The sequence below is a fragment of the Cuculus canorus genome, chromosome 1 (genome assembly GCF_017976375.1).
Source record: "Cuculus canorus isolate bCucCan1 chromosome 1, bCucCan1.pri, whole genome shotgun sequence".
NCBI classification, from domain to species: domain Eukaryota; kingdom Metazoa; phylum Chordata; class Aves; order Cuculiformes; family Cuculidae; genus Cuculus; species Cuculus canorus.
The window spans coordinates 62,691,065-62,706,697 of NC_071401.1; the positions used below are offsets into that span (position 1 = coordinate 62,691,065).

General features: G+C 39.4%; 1 protein-coding gene across 18 annotated transcripts in view; it reads left to right on the forward strand.

Annotated features, from left to right (window-relative positions):
* MCF2L (MCF.2 cell line derived transforming sequence like) overlaps positions 1-15,633 on the forward strand; it is a 166,216-nt gene that overhangs the window by 79,219 nt on the left and 71,364 nt on the right. The window contains exon 1 of one of the 18 annotated variants that reach the window (XM_054062074.1): positions 5,373-5,557. The exons of 16 other annotated variants lie outside the window; for them this stretch is intronic. In XM_054062074.1, the coding sequence (XP_053918049.1) occupies positions 5,485-5,557 (73 nt within the window). In that variant the 5' untranslated portion in view covers positions 5,373-5,484. Of the gene's footprint in view, positions 1-5,372; positions 5,558-6,345; positions 6,418-15,633 lie in introns of those variants that run through there. One more of the 18 variants, XM_054062101.1, reaches the window with a different exon arrangement.

The following is a 15,633-nucleotide window of genomic DNA, read 5'->3' on the forward strand; positions in this document are numbered from 1 at the left end:
TTCCTTTCCTGAATTCAGTTCCTGTGCTGCTTTTATCATATATTTCTGTTGTTGTTACTGACTCTTGAGTTATCCTTTCTGTTGCCAATAAACTCCGCATACATTTCTGTTTCTTATCTCCTCTGCTTGCTCCTTTAATCCCACTGGTGCTATAAAAATGAATCTCATCCTCTTGATTTTCCTGAATTTTAGTCCTACCTTTTATTTAATGTCATTGGTGATTTGATTTGCACCTTTAATTACAGTTTTCAATTCTCACCAGACTGCAATCTCCCATTTACTGAATTTTGAATACTGTCGCAGAAAACTTCAGTGTAGAGCCAGGAGTCCTCTTTTCTTCACCCCAGTGCAGTTTGAGTAGGCACATCTCATTGCAGGCACTGCTATATTGAGTTCTGCTCTTTGTGAAGTTAAAGAGGTCACATCCATTTCTTTGCTGGCTTTTGCAGATGTGGACAGAAGGAACTGTCACCAAATAGTGCAGGATTAAGTGTTTTACTACTAAGTCCGATGTGATTAAATTTGACTTGAAGAAAAGTCCAGGTTTTGTTTCTCTCTGAAATGAGAAACCTCAGTAAATCCTGCAGTATGGTGAAGGAGAGGCCTGTGATTAAATACTTGTGGGAGCTCATTTAATAGGATGTTTAAATAGAGAAATATAGATTGCTTGAAATTCAGTTCACAAAACACCAGAAAGATAGCATTTGGAAATTAGAAATGGAAACAGATTTATGATAAGTGCATTCAGTGGCCAGGCTTATGTCATTGTTTTGGGGAGAAACTCTTAAGTGTAGTCAAGAAGTCAGAGAAATGCTGTCACTGATGGGGTGTTGTGCTTCCTTAAAAATTACGGAAGTTATCTTTTGCTTTTTATTTTACTGTCTGGGTACACAGTTTAAGGGATTTGTAATCTTCAAAGCTTTGAAGTTTATTATTGTCTTACAATGCAAAGTGTACTTTTATGATGTAATTCCTTAGTAGCTTTCCTTATGTTTCTTCCTGGAAATGTATTTTTGAAAGATTGCAGAATTTATCCTATTAATTGGACAACATCTTTCACTTTGAATTGCTCCAGCAACCATCAATATTACCAGAATGCTCATTTTCATGGAAGCAGTGTCTTTCTTTATTGATTTTATTGTTTCTCTTTGACCACAAGTTTTGATTACTCATGCTTGCTTAAATTTAGTTTTGGATGTGATACAGGGACTTTTTTTTGATGACTTACCATCCAAGTTGAAAACTGCCAAAGCAGTTTCAAAATGGGTTAGTTTTGTTGCTAAATGGAGATTTAACAAGCTGCTTTGTATAATGGATTTATACAAACACATATGTGCATTTGTGTGTATGGATGTATAATGTATATATAAACCTATTTTCAATGATTTGGTATCTTTTGATGTAAACCATTCAGAACTGGCAATTTTGAATGCTTGATGACTTTAAAAAGAATGAAAACTTTTTTGCATTCATTCTTTGAAAATAAACACCAAGAAGGTTTAGAAGAAGAAAATGAATAAGGCTTTTAAATAGTCTAGTAGGCTAAACTAGATGTCAACAGATGCATCATATTGTTCAACATCTTCAAAACTCCATCCAGTTATAAATTCTGTGGTTATGGGTGTGAGTTAAGTGTATTTTGTTACCTTTTTTTAGAAAGAGTATACATTTAGATTATGCTAAATACCATCCTATAAAGATGGCTTTTGTCATGCTGAATCCTACAAAGTGCCAGATAGTTTTAGTGATGAGCTTTTTGCTAAGCACTGCACCCCTGAAGGACAAATGCATTTATTATACCTTAATGTTGAGCTTACCAGACTTTAATATCCTTTAACCATGAACACTGCCACCCTCGTGCTGTACACTCGCACAAGCTTTATTAAACAGGCACAGTATCTTGTATATTTAGGCCACAGTCATAGCTTGCTTCTCTGGGTATCATGAAACTAAGATGACACAACCTTTTAGCCTCAACTGACTTTTACATCCTTTAACAGTTTCTCCCACTATGTTTTCCTCCTCTGCTCTGTGGGATGGAGGATGTCACTCACCGCCCATGCTAAGGTGGCAGGGAGAGCTTTTCTTGAATGTGGAGCATGGTTGAAGTTGAAGTGAATTTCTTTGCATTTATAAATATATACATGTATACCCACGCAGATTTTCTCAGGAGGGCTGTTGCTCCTGTGTGGTTTAATAGAGCTTAAATTTACTTCTAATTCTTGTTGCTAACAGGCATGCCCACATACTAGAGTTTTCCTCTCTGGTTGTGTTTCAAGCTGGGTCATGGAGGCTGGGGAAGGGTTTTGTGCTTTGACTCGTTTGTTCCTTCTTGCCGCTGCTCTCTGCAGCACACAGCAAGGAGACCAGTTATGGTAGCTGTGGACCAAATGTTTCCCTTGGGCTCAGACTCTAAAATAGAGTGCTAAAGTGAAAATGCATTTGGTAACTGGCTGGAGCCTTTTTTTCTCAGGATGGTGCTTCATATTCTGCTCCACAGGAGCCTGTAGCATATCTAGCCCAGTGAAATTTTAAGCTTTCTGTGCAGAATGGAACTGCTAGGGGAAAAAAAAAAATCACTTTTGCCTGAAATACTGGTTAACCAGGTGTCTGTGGCCATTTTCTGCAGAAACCCTATGTGGGCTGCTGTTCCTCCAGCACAGTAGGAGCAGGCTCCGAGACTTCCATACAGCACAAGCTGAGCTCTCTGTGCCATTTCTTCATGTGTGTTGTTCAGCCTAAGGACACCCTTGGTCCTGAAAGTGGGAGGTGAAGGTGTATCTGCTTGGTTAATAGTGAAGAAATAGTAGGATTGAAACAAACAGTGATTGTATTTTGGGGCTCTTAGCTATGGTCATTATTAGATCTTGACTGGTCCAGGAAAAACATATGCAACTGTGGATTTAGGAGATTTGAAAGCTGGAAGGAAACCAGGTGAGTGTCTTGAGGATGGACGTTATATGTATCTGTTGTGCTAGTCCAAGAAATTGGGTTATTTTTAAACTAGTACTTGGTCTTCACCTGAATTACTTGCTCCACTGCTTCCTCTGCTCCAAAATCAGAAGGTAGAAGCCTGTTGAGAGGTGGCTGTCCATGTTACATATGACGTGAAGGGGCTTTGGAACAGGGGATGTTGATTAACACAAGGGTTTATACTTCCTCTGTCTTGACAATGAGAAGCACAATCAAAGTGCTGTAGATGCTGCTTTTTCCTCTTTTACATTCATACTTTTTGTTTGTTTGATTTTTCTTAAGGAAGTAACCAGTCTATCTCACTGAAAATGTATGGGAGATGGTGATACACCCTTCTCGGAAAGGTATCTTCTCTTTTGCTTGGTCTTAATCTCTGAAGGGAGATTGTAAAACTTCCTCTCCCTTTCCTTGCATTTTTGGAAAGATCCTATTTCTGCTTTATCATTGCATAAAACTTTGGACAACAAGAGTTAGATTGTCAATGTACTGTGGTGCAGGTGAAAGCTTACTGTTAAAAGCCATATCTTGGCAGACAAGCATAATGCTGAGGACTCTCATTAGCAAATGTCTGAGAATGGCTTGGTGCTGTTAAGCTGGAAACGAATATTGGTGTCTATGCTTGCATGTGGTATATCATATGTAGTAGGATTTCTAGCTGCTCCGAGACTGCTGTTTCTGGAGCCGCATTGTAGTGCAAGAGCTAGAAATAAAATGCCATAAATTGTCATCTTTGTCTGAGCACTACAAGTCAAGATACCAATCTAGGAGTAAGCACCTCCACAGAGCCAGTTAGGTAACAGTCCTGGAAAGGAGGGAGTACGGGTTTACAGCCGAGACATAGATCCTGTTTCTGACATTGCAACAGATGCTGTTACCTGATACAAGGCAGGTCACTTACTGTCTCAACTTTCACATGTGTGTGTTTACATGACTTATGGGAGCTGTGTGGAGACTCATTGACTAATTTTGAACTTTCTTCAAAATCAAATATGCTAGTAATGACCTCATAAAATACAGAACAGTTAAGTAAAATACTTCTACAGAGTGTTATTTCTTTTAAATCTACCTTTAATTAAAAACATCTGATATTGCTTAGGAAACTCTTGCATTTTGACATAATACAAAATGTAATAGGCTCCAAAATGAAATAGCAGAATTCAAAATAAATTACCTTAATTATATTTTTCAGGTCACATTTTCATACCATGCACTGAATAGAACTGCTTGTATAGATGGTAGATTTATTATAATACCGCTGACTGGTTTGGGATTTTCAACAATTCCTGACCTGTGGCAGATGAGTGGTGAGAACAAGACGTGGGGCACTTCAGAAAATAACCTGGTGTGGTCTGTGGGTGACCTGAATTTGTTTTGGTTTGTTTTTATGGGATTGATTGGTGGCTGGGAGTGCTGAAGCAGAAACAGAGCTTTTCCCCATCTGCAAATGGGATTTTGTGAACAGATGTAACCATCAGTTCAAGCTTTTTATCCTCCCTGGCCTCTTTCCTTGACCCCTCTTGTTGGGAAACAGCTCTTATAACACTGTGAAGTGAGAAAAAACAATCGGTTTGTTTTCATATGGTTGTTGCTGTCAGTCCCACTCATTGGTTCACTCTTCATATTAGTGAGTCTGGATGGCCAGTAACTACTCTCAAGTGTATTAATTAACAGGCAGTCCATCACTGGACGATTACTTTAAAATATCAAGTAAAGCAAGACAGCTCAGCACTCATGTCTGAGAGATCGTATGGAATATTTTGGTTCTAGTTGATTTCATAATCTATTGCCTTATTTCTCATTTTCTTACAAATAAGATTTGTATGTATTCTACTAATCTGACTTTGTAAGTTGAAATACCTGGTTTTGGCAGTTCCTGCTGCTTTGGGTAGGCTCTTTCATAGTGAACAGGTGCTTGATGGGTTTACCACCAGGGAAAACATCCCAGTTCAGTTCCTCCAAAGGCACGTGGGCGAGAATTCCCTCACAAATAGGAAACGCTGGATGCATTTCTGGAGAACTTCGTAACCAAAGGCTTATTGTAAAAGGATATCTGCCCTTGGGCCGTTAATTTTCCTGTGTGGTGAAGGGGTAGGTGGTGGAATGATGGTGGTTTACTGGGTCATCATTTGTTAAAACTAGGGCTCTTAAAGGAAGGTTCTTGAAAAGGCACACTTAGGATTAATTTTTTTATGCGTTCTTACTCTGATAATGTTGGAACACTGCACATGTTCACATTTAAAGGAAACAGCTTGCACCCAATGGATGCCAGCACTTCATGCAGGAAGACAAGAAGTGGTAACCAGCAACCAGTGAGCCCTTTGGGGAACCTCTGAGCCTGCTGACAGGCACAGTTGCTCTGCATGTAATTTGAAGAAAGGTATTGTGTCCCTGATGGCTTGGCTTTGACTGAAAGATGGAGTTTTGTGCTCTCGTTTTGCACTGAAGACAGACTCAGAGATAAATAGGTCACTGTCTGCGGAACTATTTTGCACGAAATCGATTAGAAGCAACATGACCTTAAGTCTGATATCCTTGCTCTACAAAGGAATTGCCGAATTGTGGCTTCTTCTGAAGGAAAGCACAGGTGTGTCTAGTTTTTCACATTTTCTTAATGATTTGATTGCGGGTCAGGCAGGAGCTCTGTGAGACTGAGGAAAATGTGATGTATTTTAGGATAAAAGCAGAAGTTTTGCTGTTTGTGTGCATTAATATATGAAAATATAGTTTATTGTTACATGGGGGTGGTGTGTTCTGTCCTTGTGTAAATTTGCAGTGTATCCTTTTATTTGCATGTGTATTTCTCAGTACGTCAGACCTACCCGCTAAATCTATTCCAGTATTTTATGCAGAAGGTATTCTCCGTTCAGGATTTGCTCATGCAGTGATTATGGCTATAGGAACCACTGCTAAAGCTTACAAAGACAGTTTGCTGCTGCAGAGAGCCATCCTGCTGTTCCTGAATTACAGTCGGGTTTAGTTTTCAATTCGTTGTATTTTATGAAAATATCAGATACATAATTTCTCCTGATCCCTGTTTGAGGTAAATAAAAAGCGTAGTTTCTTTCACAGGATACAGTTTGGCATCCCCTAGCTGTTAGTATAGGAGGGTTAATAAAAAATGGATTATTTCTTAAATTCCTTCAGTCAAAGCTTTCTATAGGAATCTTGTTTCTGTTAAGATATAATGAAACAGTAGACATATTATTTGCTGTTAATAGTACAGCTACAGTCCATTGCAAAACTGAAAGCCTGTTTTGTGGCATAGGCACAAGCAAAAATTGCTTCCTTATTCTGGCGCCTGAATTCACGTTTCCAGTTATGTTTTCTGCTTCTGGTATGCATGACTGTTGCAGAGGAGGACCAGGGAAAGAGCACAGTGTTGATGGACTGGTGTCTAACCTTCCAACGCTCTTGCTTTTGAAATGTCACGGTTAAATTAAACAGGTATGTAAAGGGTGGATCTTTTAACTAAAGGGTGGATCCTTTTACTAATCTTGAATTAGTATTGCTAATTAAATTATCAACATGTGAGTTTAAGTGCTCTGCTTCTCAGTAGTGCTCCATGCTACTAGGGGTAAAACCAAAAGGCATGCTGAGTGAATGCATGGAGTGTGTGAATGAATGAAAGATTTAAGAAAGGTGAGGCTAGCCAGATGGAAAGGATGGAGCGATTCAGTCAGTCTGCATAACTTTTGGTCTTTATGTGCGTCCTCATCCCTGCTGAGAGTGGAGGGAAGGGTTTAGGAAATGGCTGATTTTTGTGCAATGGAGGAGATGTCTGTTTTAAACTTCAAAACCAGGGACTGGTTTGTGTCAAATCTTGATGGGACATATGTAGCCACGCCAGGACTGTCTGTATAAGTTACTACATTTAAAATAGGTGGGTTTAATCTGAATTTGATTACTGAGAAATAATTGAATGGAGATGATTTTGTTAGCGGCTACCAAGGCATGATTTTCTTCTGTTGGCTGCCACCAGTTCTTGTGGGCATGTTCAGTGTGCCAGAGATAGCTCCTTTCTAGAGATCTGTTGGAAAGATTTTCTGTTTGAAGTGGCCAGAAAGATTTGTCCTTTCCCCAGCAACGTTCTTTCCTCTTTCTCCTGAGGCTATATGGGGCTGGTTGCGCCTTACAGTCAGCAAAGGGGAGGGAAGGAAAACGTAGGAGAGGTCTCAGATCCCTGTCTTCCTGTTCTCAACCTTGTGAAGATTACCAAGGAAAATAAAGAATTCCTTCATCAGCTCTCATCAGGGAGGGAAGATAGAGAGCTGGGAAAAAGGATGGACAAATTAAAGAGATTATGGGATATGGGTACAGAACTAGATTCTCTGTTTTGCTTAAAGACTGTACAGGTAGTTGTGAGCAATGCTGGTTCTGGTTTTCAACATCCAAATGGGGGTGAAAGCACCTTCTGTCTTGTAGGTACATTGCAAGACTAAAAAGTTTCTTATGTCATTTGGGTGTTGCAGTAGCAGGGTGTGGAGCCAGTGCTGCCTGTGCGTGGCCATGGATTCCCAGGAGTTAGCTGTCTCTCTCCAAGTACCGGGATCCCATGGAGGATCTTTGGCAGAGGTACTCCTAGTTTGCTGTGGAGGTAGAAGAAATATGGGAAGAATGACTGGAGTCCTGGAAGAGGTGTTGTGTGTGCTTAAAATTTGGGTGTCTTTGCCTCATTTGCAATGAGGGTGGACTCCCTTCAGCTGCTGGAGTCAGGCACAGCAAACAGGAGTGACACATCATTGAATGAACGATGCAGTGGGTGAATTGCTATCATTTGCTGTGCTTTTGTGTTAAAAATATGCCAAAGCTTTATCTGAAAGGGGAAGGAACTTGTTTCTGGGAGATACTTTCAGATCCTGCGAAGCTGTTCATACGAGACCCTTCTCGAGGATTGTTAACAGTTCTTATGAAACAAATTATTGGCTGGATTTTTTAGAAGGCAGAGCTACTTCATCATTATTCTGGGCATTTCCTCTTGCCTTTGGAAAAGCTATTGCCTCAGTTTTATTATTTTTTTTATTTTAGATTTGATATACTATGTGATATATGGTTGTTGACACATTTTATTAGCCAGAGATTCAGCAGATGTGTCAGCATAACTAAATTTTGCCCTATTCTGTATTCAATTCTAAAGTCAATATACTGAATTTAGTACGCAATTTGGTCTGTATTTGTTCATTTGTTGCAGTGCTGTGATATATGTGTTGGAAATTTCTCTTTCCTTTCCAGGATTGTGAGGTGGGCTTGAGGACTTCTCACCAGGGAATATCTTCAATATTACAGAAACTCTTTGTTAGAAGAAAGCCTGCCTAGTCTGGCCTCTTGCTCCGAGCAAGATTAATTTTAAAGTTGAAGTAGGTTTCTTGGAAACCTGTCCATCTGAATTTTACGTATCTCTGAGGGTGGAGACCACTTGGCCTTGCTGAGCAGCCTGTTCCAGTGCTTGAGTCTTCTCATGGTGAATTTTTTTCCTTGCATTCAGCTGCAATTTCCCATGCTGCAGCATCTGACTGTTGTCTCTCATGCCTTTGTGGTGCAAAATTTCAGTAAGGACATTTGCTCCTTTCTAATAAGTGTTAGTGTCCTTTAAAAACTAAAATAAAGGCTCCAGACTTCTATAGAGAATTCCAGTGGTGTCATTGAAACCTGGCAGTTACTGGGACCTAGTGCCATGTTTTTACAAGTAAATCCTCATCTTAACACTACTGATGTGACCTTTTTTTGTTCATTTGGCTTTTTGTTTGTTTGAAACTGCCTTCAGTCTCAAAGGAGCAGGCTATCCAGTAAGGTCAAGTGAGGCTTCAGATGAGAATACCCACCACTAGGCAAGTTCAAGGTCAAAGTATGGTTGTTAGCCTCTTCGCTGCATAATAATGTATGAGCGGTTCTGCTTATTACCCTGGAATGACAGGAGGGAGCTTTATATATTTGCTTTCTCGAATACTCTTATAGATGCTGTTTCTCAGGCACTTCTCTCAGTATCAAGTACTGGGTTTTTTTTCCATTTACATGGCTTTTCTCTTCAAAATGCAGCCCTAATGCATTTATGTATTGTACAGAAGACCCAAATTCTTTGAAAACAAAAGAGCAGTCACTCACAGTGCTTTTTAAAGACAGTGGTTTTTATAAACCTCTGTTCCACAGAGCCTGTAGAATTGCAGCAAAGTTCCCTCTACTTAGCCTCATTTCTGGTTTTATGCTCAGTTAGGTCAGAGGAATTGTGATGGTCATCTGATTCAGAGCAAGTGATATATCTACTCACTTCGCAGTTTGAACGTTGACAGGTTTTTGTTGGTTTTAAGTTCTAAGCAGGGATTTTGTTTTTCACCTGAGATGATTTATGGACCATGGCATCTGCTTTGTATTTGGCACACACAAAACAGGGAATTATTTTTGTTCTGAAAGCTTAAGTAATTACCCTGCATGCCCCAAATGACAGATTTTTAAGACAATATTCCTCTTATCCACTTTCCAGGACATCCTGAAGAAATCCAAAGAAATTTTGTTTGCCTGCTGCTAAACTCTTTCCTGTTCTTCCAGGATACAATAGTTTCACGCTGCTAGGAACCTTGCCCCCAAAACAGGTTTTGCAAATATTGCCAAAACTGCAGTTTCATTAACTCCTTAATACTGCAAATCATGCTGAGTGTGTAGTATAAAAATATTTCTAAAGTATTAGATGTACTTAGTCACCAACAAAAAGCAGATTTTGCAAAAAAAATGGTTATTCTTTTTTTTACAGAGAAATATTAGGTACAGCCTGAGCAGCAGAAAACTTTCCCCTAGCAAGCACTCAAGTGATAAGAAGTCAGTTGACCCAGATGTGTCTCACCTAGTACTGTAGCATGCAAGGCTCCAAGGAGTAACAAGAATGTTAGATTTTGCCAAATGTATTTAATAAGATTTAATGCTCAGAGAAAATTATTACAGGAACTTTACTTTCTAAGCGCTAAAGCCTTACAAAGAAGGGGAATTCTTACAAATAGAGAAAATAGAAAAATCGGGTCTGAATAGAAGAGCTACACGCAGATTACAGGACTCGTATTCAGCTTGTCTTGAAAACTAATGTTGCACTTGCACAGCTAAAACACATACACTAAAGGTTCCTAGCAGCGTGTAACTATTGTATCCTACAAGAACAGAAAAGAGTTTAGCAGCAGGCAAATGAAATTTCTTTGGATTTTTTCAGGATGTCCTGGAAAGAGGATAAGAGGAGTACTACTGGTGCAATAGTAAGAGTGTGCTATATACACCAGGTGAATTTTTTATTTTAGATAGCAAGTCCATGGGATGATGTTGCTGCCCGTTATCTCAGAGTCCTCTTAATGGCTGACAAGAAGTTATGCTATAATATGGCTGGTGTGGCATTATTTAGAGTTCCCCTTCCTGCTCAGTTTGGGAAGGGGGTAATTGTCATGACTGGAAATAGTGTGAAGAGCATCTCTTTCTTGCCAAAGCAGGTGAGGTACGCTTGAACACTGTATGGAGCAAAAGCAGGGCAAAGGGATCAGATGCTGTAACTATTAATGCCTTCATATTTGTTGCAACAAGTGCAACGTGATTTTCTTCAAGGATAAAAAAAGATTAGGTCTTTTGTCAATCCCTAGATTGCCTTCCTAATTATTATGTAGTTTTCTTCTAGTTACAGATCAGCTAGTATTTGATTACTCTTCTAAGCCATATCCAAATGTAATGCTGCTCCCTAAGAAGCTGTGGGACTGCAGACTGTGTGTGTCAAGAAGGTGTGAGTGATGAAGCAGGGGAGGAAGATGATGTAGATTTTAGTACTCATCCTATGAATACATCTGCTATAAAGGAATGCAAGAGGATTATATTTCCTCTGACACTTGCACTTTGAGGTGATATTATTTAGGCAAACTGAGGACTTTATTGCCTTTTGAAAAAGTGGAGGTGGAAGAAAGAAGAGAACAAAGACAAATACATCTTTCAACATGCATAATAATTGGACAAATGAAAACATCTTAGAGAAGAATTTGAAAGAAACAAAAATCTTGGTTGGCTGTTGAAGTATGCTTTTGTAGCAGCTATTTCATAATTTGACTCAAGAAAATGGGGACCCCTCTTTGGTGCCAGCCCAGCAGTACTGCATTTGCTGTACACCTCAAAAGTTTGTTATTGTTTGGTTGTTTTTTTTAAAAAAAAAAAAGAAACATCAGTGATTAATGAAACCAAACCTTCTTCCTTGTAGTTTTGTAGATAGTGCTGTGCCAAAGCTCCAAGCCTGTGATGTCAAAGAAGAAACAGACGGACTTTGGCTTTTCTGAACTGTGATTACAGGAAGCAGGAATTACTTGTGTAAAGCAGGTGGTTCAAGAAGCATCTATATAATACAAAGGGGGGTTGTATTTCTGTATCTCACACGTCAGGTTCCCATCCCTTGTATTTAAATGCTGGACTTGCATCAGTATTAATTTGTGTCTCTTCTAAGTAGTTGTGTTGTTCTTCAGGCGGGATTAAAGGAGCAGAGTTATCAAGTTTTAATTTCAGTGGAGTCATTTAAATTTTACCAAAACTGATGGATTATGAAAAGTATTGCAGAAATATCATGGACTCTGTGAAAGACCTGAACAGACAGGCCTTCTTGTGCCCGAGTCATTAAAAACACCACTCAAACCATAAGTGCCTCTGTGCATGGGCTTATAATAGAGGCAACATCACGTCTAAGGTTTTAGATTTTCTTTGGCAGTACCACTTCCAAGTCTTGACTCAACTAGATCCTTACTTAACATTAAAAATGTATGGGATTCCAGCCTAGCCTGTTGTAGCAATGTGTTACGTAGATGTGCTATTGCCAACTATTCCATATTTATTGTGGCAGTAGGCTATGCAGTTCTAGAAAACGAACTGTAGTGATGCCACAGAAGAGGAGCTAATATAAGGCATGATTTACTGAAAATCAGAAATACCTCAACTTGAGCATCTCTTCTATGCCCCAGGGCTCTTGAAAGGAAGTTGTGTTTTCTGACTACGAGAGGAAATTGGAGATGTAGCCTGGCTGTAAAACTTTTACCAGTAAAATTCTTACATACTTGTTATCATTTAAAACATGATTTTGGATGCCAAGTGCCATACAAAGCTGTTTGGAGTGCTAGGTTGCTTTATTTCTGTTTGTCCTTGAAATTGAGATGCTGGTAGAGGTAAAGAATTTATAAGCATGTTTCCTGCTTGCTTGGGAAATTTTGGTTCACCAGAAATGAACAAGTTGCAGGAGCGCTGTTTTACCCAGGTGATGATTTCCTTCCTAACTACATTTCAGCAGAGAGCTGCTGTTTATGTGAAAATTCCACAGGTTAAATCACTCACTTCTCCTGGCCCTTTGTTTTCATTGCGGTGTAGTGAAATAAAATAGAAATAAACTCTTCTTGAAGATATTTTGAACTAGTGAGGTTCTATTACTTAGTTTATGAACTTATTATTACTTGCGTGAACTACTGTCGTCAGCCCCATGTGGTTACAAATAGCAGGTTGAACCCGAGCAGCTTGGTCTAAAGCCATTGTGCCTGAGCACAGACAGCACTGAGCGTTCGGGCATTGTCACTGTTCAGCAGTGATTTCTAAAATTCAGTTTTAAAGCTGGAGATCTCAACTGGCATCCTGGCTGGGTAATTAGATTCATGTGGCCTAGCATTGAAGGGAGCTGTCTTCACCAGCTCTGCTGCTCTGGCCCCTCCTCCTTTGGGGGCTATACAAAGAAGATGACTGTTAGTGATGGTCATCGAAGGGTGAAGATGAAGAGGGAAGGATGAGGAAGTGAAAGGTTTGCCTTGGGGCTGAGAGAGATGAAGGGACTGCTCTGAAAGTCATTATCTTACATTTGTAATTACCAGATGGCAGAGTGCTTTAATGAAGAGATTTCTCCCAAATGAAGACCCTCTTCATAAAAGGCATTCAGCTCTTTGGGTGGGTTGGCTGTTCTGTTGGAGACACAAGACAGAACTACTTGAGCAAAGGGGCGTTATTTCTACAGTTTAAGCTGTGAATTCCATAGAGAAGCCATAGACACACTTTCAGGATAATCTTGATGACTCAGCTTGAAAGAGGAGGAGGAAGAATAATTATTTGTAGTTTGCTTTATGATCTACTACTGGGATTGGTGCTGAAAGGCATAATTATGTCCATGTGTGTACAAACAGGTTAGCTTTCATGTTGGTATACAGTAATGGCCATAAGATTTCATATAGAACTGCTCAAAGGATGGTGTAATTCCATCTGGCTCAGTAGGAACTGAGGCTCAGTAGGAACAGGTTTAAACCCATTACAAAAAGCTTATAAGTTCTGTCTGGAGACTTTCTTCTGTGTAACGCAGGTATGGTCTGTACAGACTCACTTCTGGCATTGCCTTCTGTGACAAAGATTTTGCTGAAGCATGTCAGGCAAACTCTGAATGACGATGGGTTTCAGTTTGATCGGAAAGAAAGAGGAGCCTCTTACCAATAAGTGAATACCTTTGTCACAGGCGGCAATGCTTGAAAATCTTGACTTGAGTGACATTGATCGTTTTCTCAGATCCGGTTTTCTCCAAGGCTTAATGGCACCAGGTAATTCAAGCACAAGTTCTTTGTGCCCTTGTGCTTAAATCTGTCATTGTGATTAATTTAAAATGCAGTCAGGTACCTTTGATGGGTCCAGGTCAGGCCTCTCTAAGCCATCTTCCTCCATCATAGTGACAGCACTATCAAAGCAAGATTTAAAATTGAATTAAAAGATTATATATCCACAAGACTGTGGTTCGCATTCTTAAAGAGAAAGGCTTTTTTTAATGAGAACTGAATTTTTAACCGATTCTTTTATGTTAGCAAGATGACACTTCTGTCCTCTCTCACACTAATAATTTAAACACTAGATAATGTGATTTTTAAAGAACCTCCAGTTGTTGGCTTAGAAAAAAAATCTGTGTGTGTTCCCAGCTATTATGTGTGCTCAGTTTTAAAAAAGAATTATTAAAAAGAAGTAATAACTTTACAGAATATTATTTTACTGTTTATTAGCACCCACAATACCAACTGCATTATAAATCCCAGGGCCTTTATTTAAAGCAGGCTACTCTGGAAAACTCTTTAAATGAGTTCTTCAGGAAAGACTGGATATTATAACATGTTTTGGTCTGAGTACCTCTTTTCAGCCATGAATTGTAGACACAGTAAAACAGACAAACTCTTAGGTCTCTGTTTTGAAAATACTATGAAAGTCAGTCAAGGTAGAATAGGGAATATCATGGGCTGTGTAAATCTTAATCCATGTAAGTGGAAGTAGAGTTTGAGCCTATAGAAATTCCTTAGACAACAGTGAACAGGTTTTCAGTAATCTTGTATTTTAATGTGCATTTAGTTAGCTTTACGAAATGGAAATTGTTCCTAGAGACTGTCACAAGTGGCAGCTTCTCTATTTAAAGAATATTTCCAAGAAATTATTTTCCTCAAAGTCCGTGAATGTAAGGAGTGTGTGCCCTCTCAGTCTGTTTAGCAAGCGTGCGTTTTCCTACCTTCTCCTGTTAAAGAAATAGCATATTCAAGTAACAGTGGACAAACTTAAAGTGAAACCAGATTAGTCCCAGACAAGCTGTGATGGGACTCTTTTTTAGAGGAGTGCTAACTATAAAGGAAATTATGCAGAGTAGAGAGTTTTTACAATTGTGCCTTCTCTGAAAGGAAGGAGGGTATTAGGGAGGGATTTATGGCTAAATCTGTGAGCGCTGATACCGAATTCAGGTGTACCCTGTCAAGCTGCTGAATGCCAGCTGTGTCAGCAGTTCCAACAGTTGCGTTTTCTCACATTGTTTTGTGCTGCTGTTATCTCAGTTGTTTCAAATTACTCAAAATCAGCTCTGATCTTAAGGCATCTTCTGCTTCCTGAAGAGTGCCATGAGACCAGATCAGCGGGGTGAGAAGAGAGCTGTACCTTGGTGGGAAGAGAATGCAGCAGGAATAGCTTCAGGAGGTTTTTCCATCTGTGAACAGGCACGGTGTGCTGCTCTTGCAGTTGCAAATACACTGGCTCTTAAATTTGAGTTAAAACTGAGTTTAAACTCAGGATGAGGAAAATACTGTCTTTTCAGTGAAACACTATTTGCCCTGTGCTGTTTGCAAAAGCTGCTGTTCCTATGAGAGAGAACATTGGGGCAAATGAATCCAGACTTGCATCTTTACCTGGCACAAGTCAGGATGGCAATGGGATTGATCACATGGATATGTTATGATCACTATTTCCTTATGTATCTGGGAATATAAATTAAGTTTCCTTAACTTACAATCATCTTGCCTGCTTGAATGGTGTCAAGTATTTACATATATATGCAAAACATGCCTATTTTATTACATGCCTATGCTGCAGTAATGGAAACTGGTTTTGCTTGTGACTGTAGGCAGAATGGTGCATTGCAAAATGATTACATTTTTTCCCCTTTTCCCATCTCCTACCAAAAATTAGGTGTTGAACCTGTTAGTAGATTATATTAAGGTAAAGGGGTCTGCCTGCAGGCATTGGTTTGCAGAATCAGGGGTGTTTGCTATAGTTTCTTAAACACTGCTTCTGGAGGGCTCCTTGTATTACAGAAGCATTGATGGTAAAAGAAATAGATCTAAAATCCTTTCTCTGTTGGGTAGGGTCTCCTCTTCTAGAAATGACTGGGCCATCTGAGAC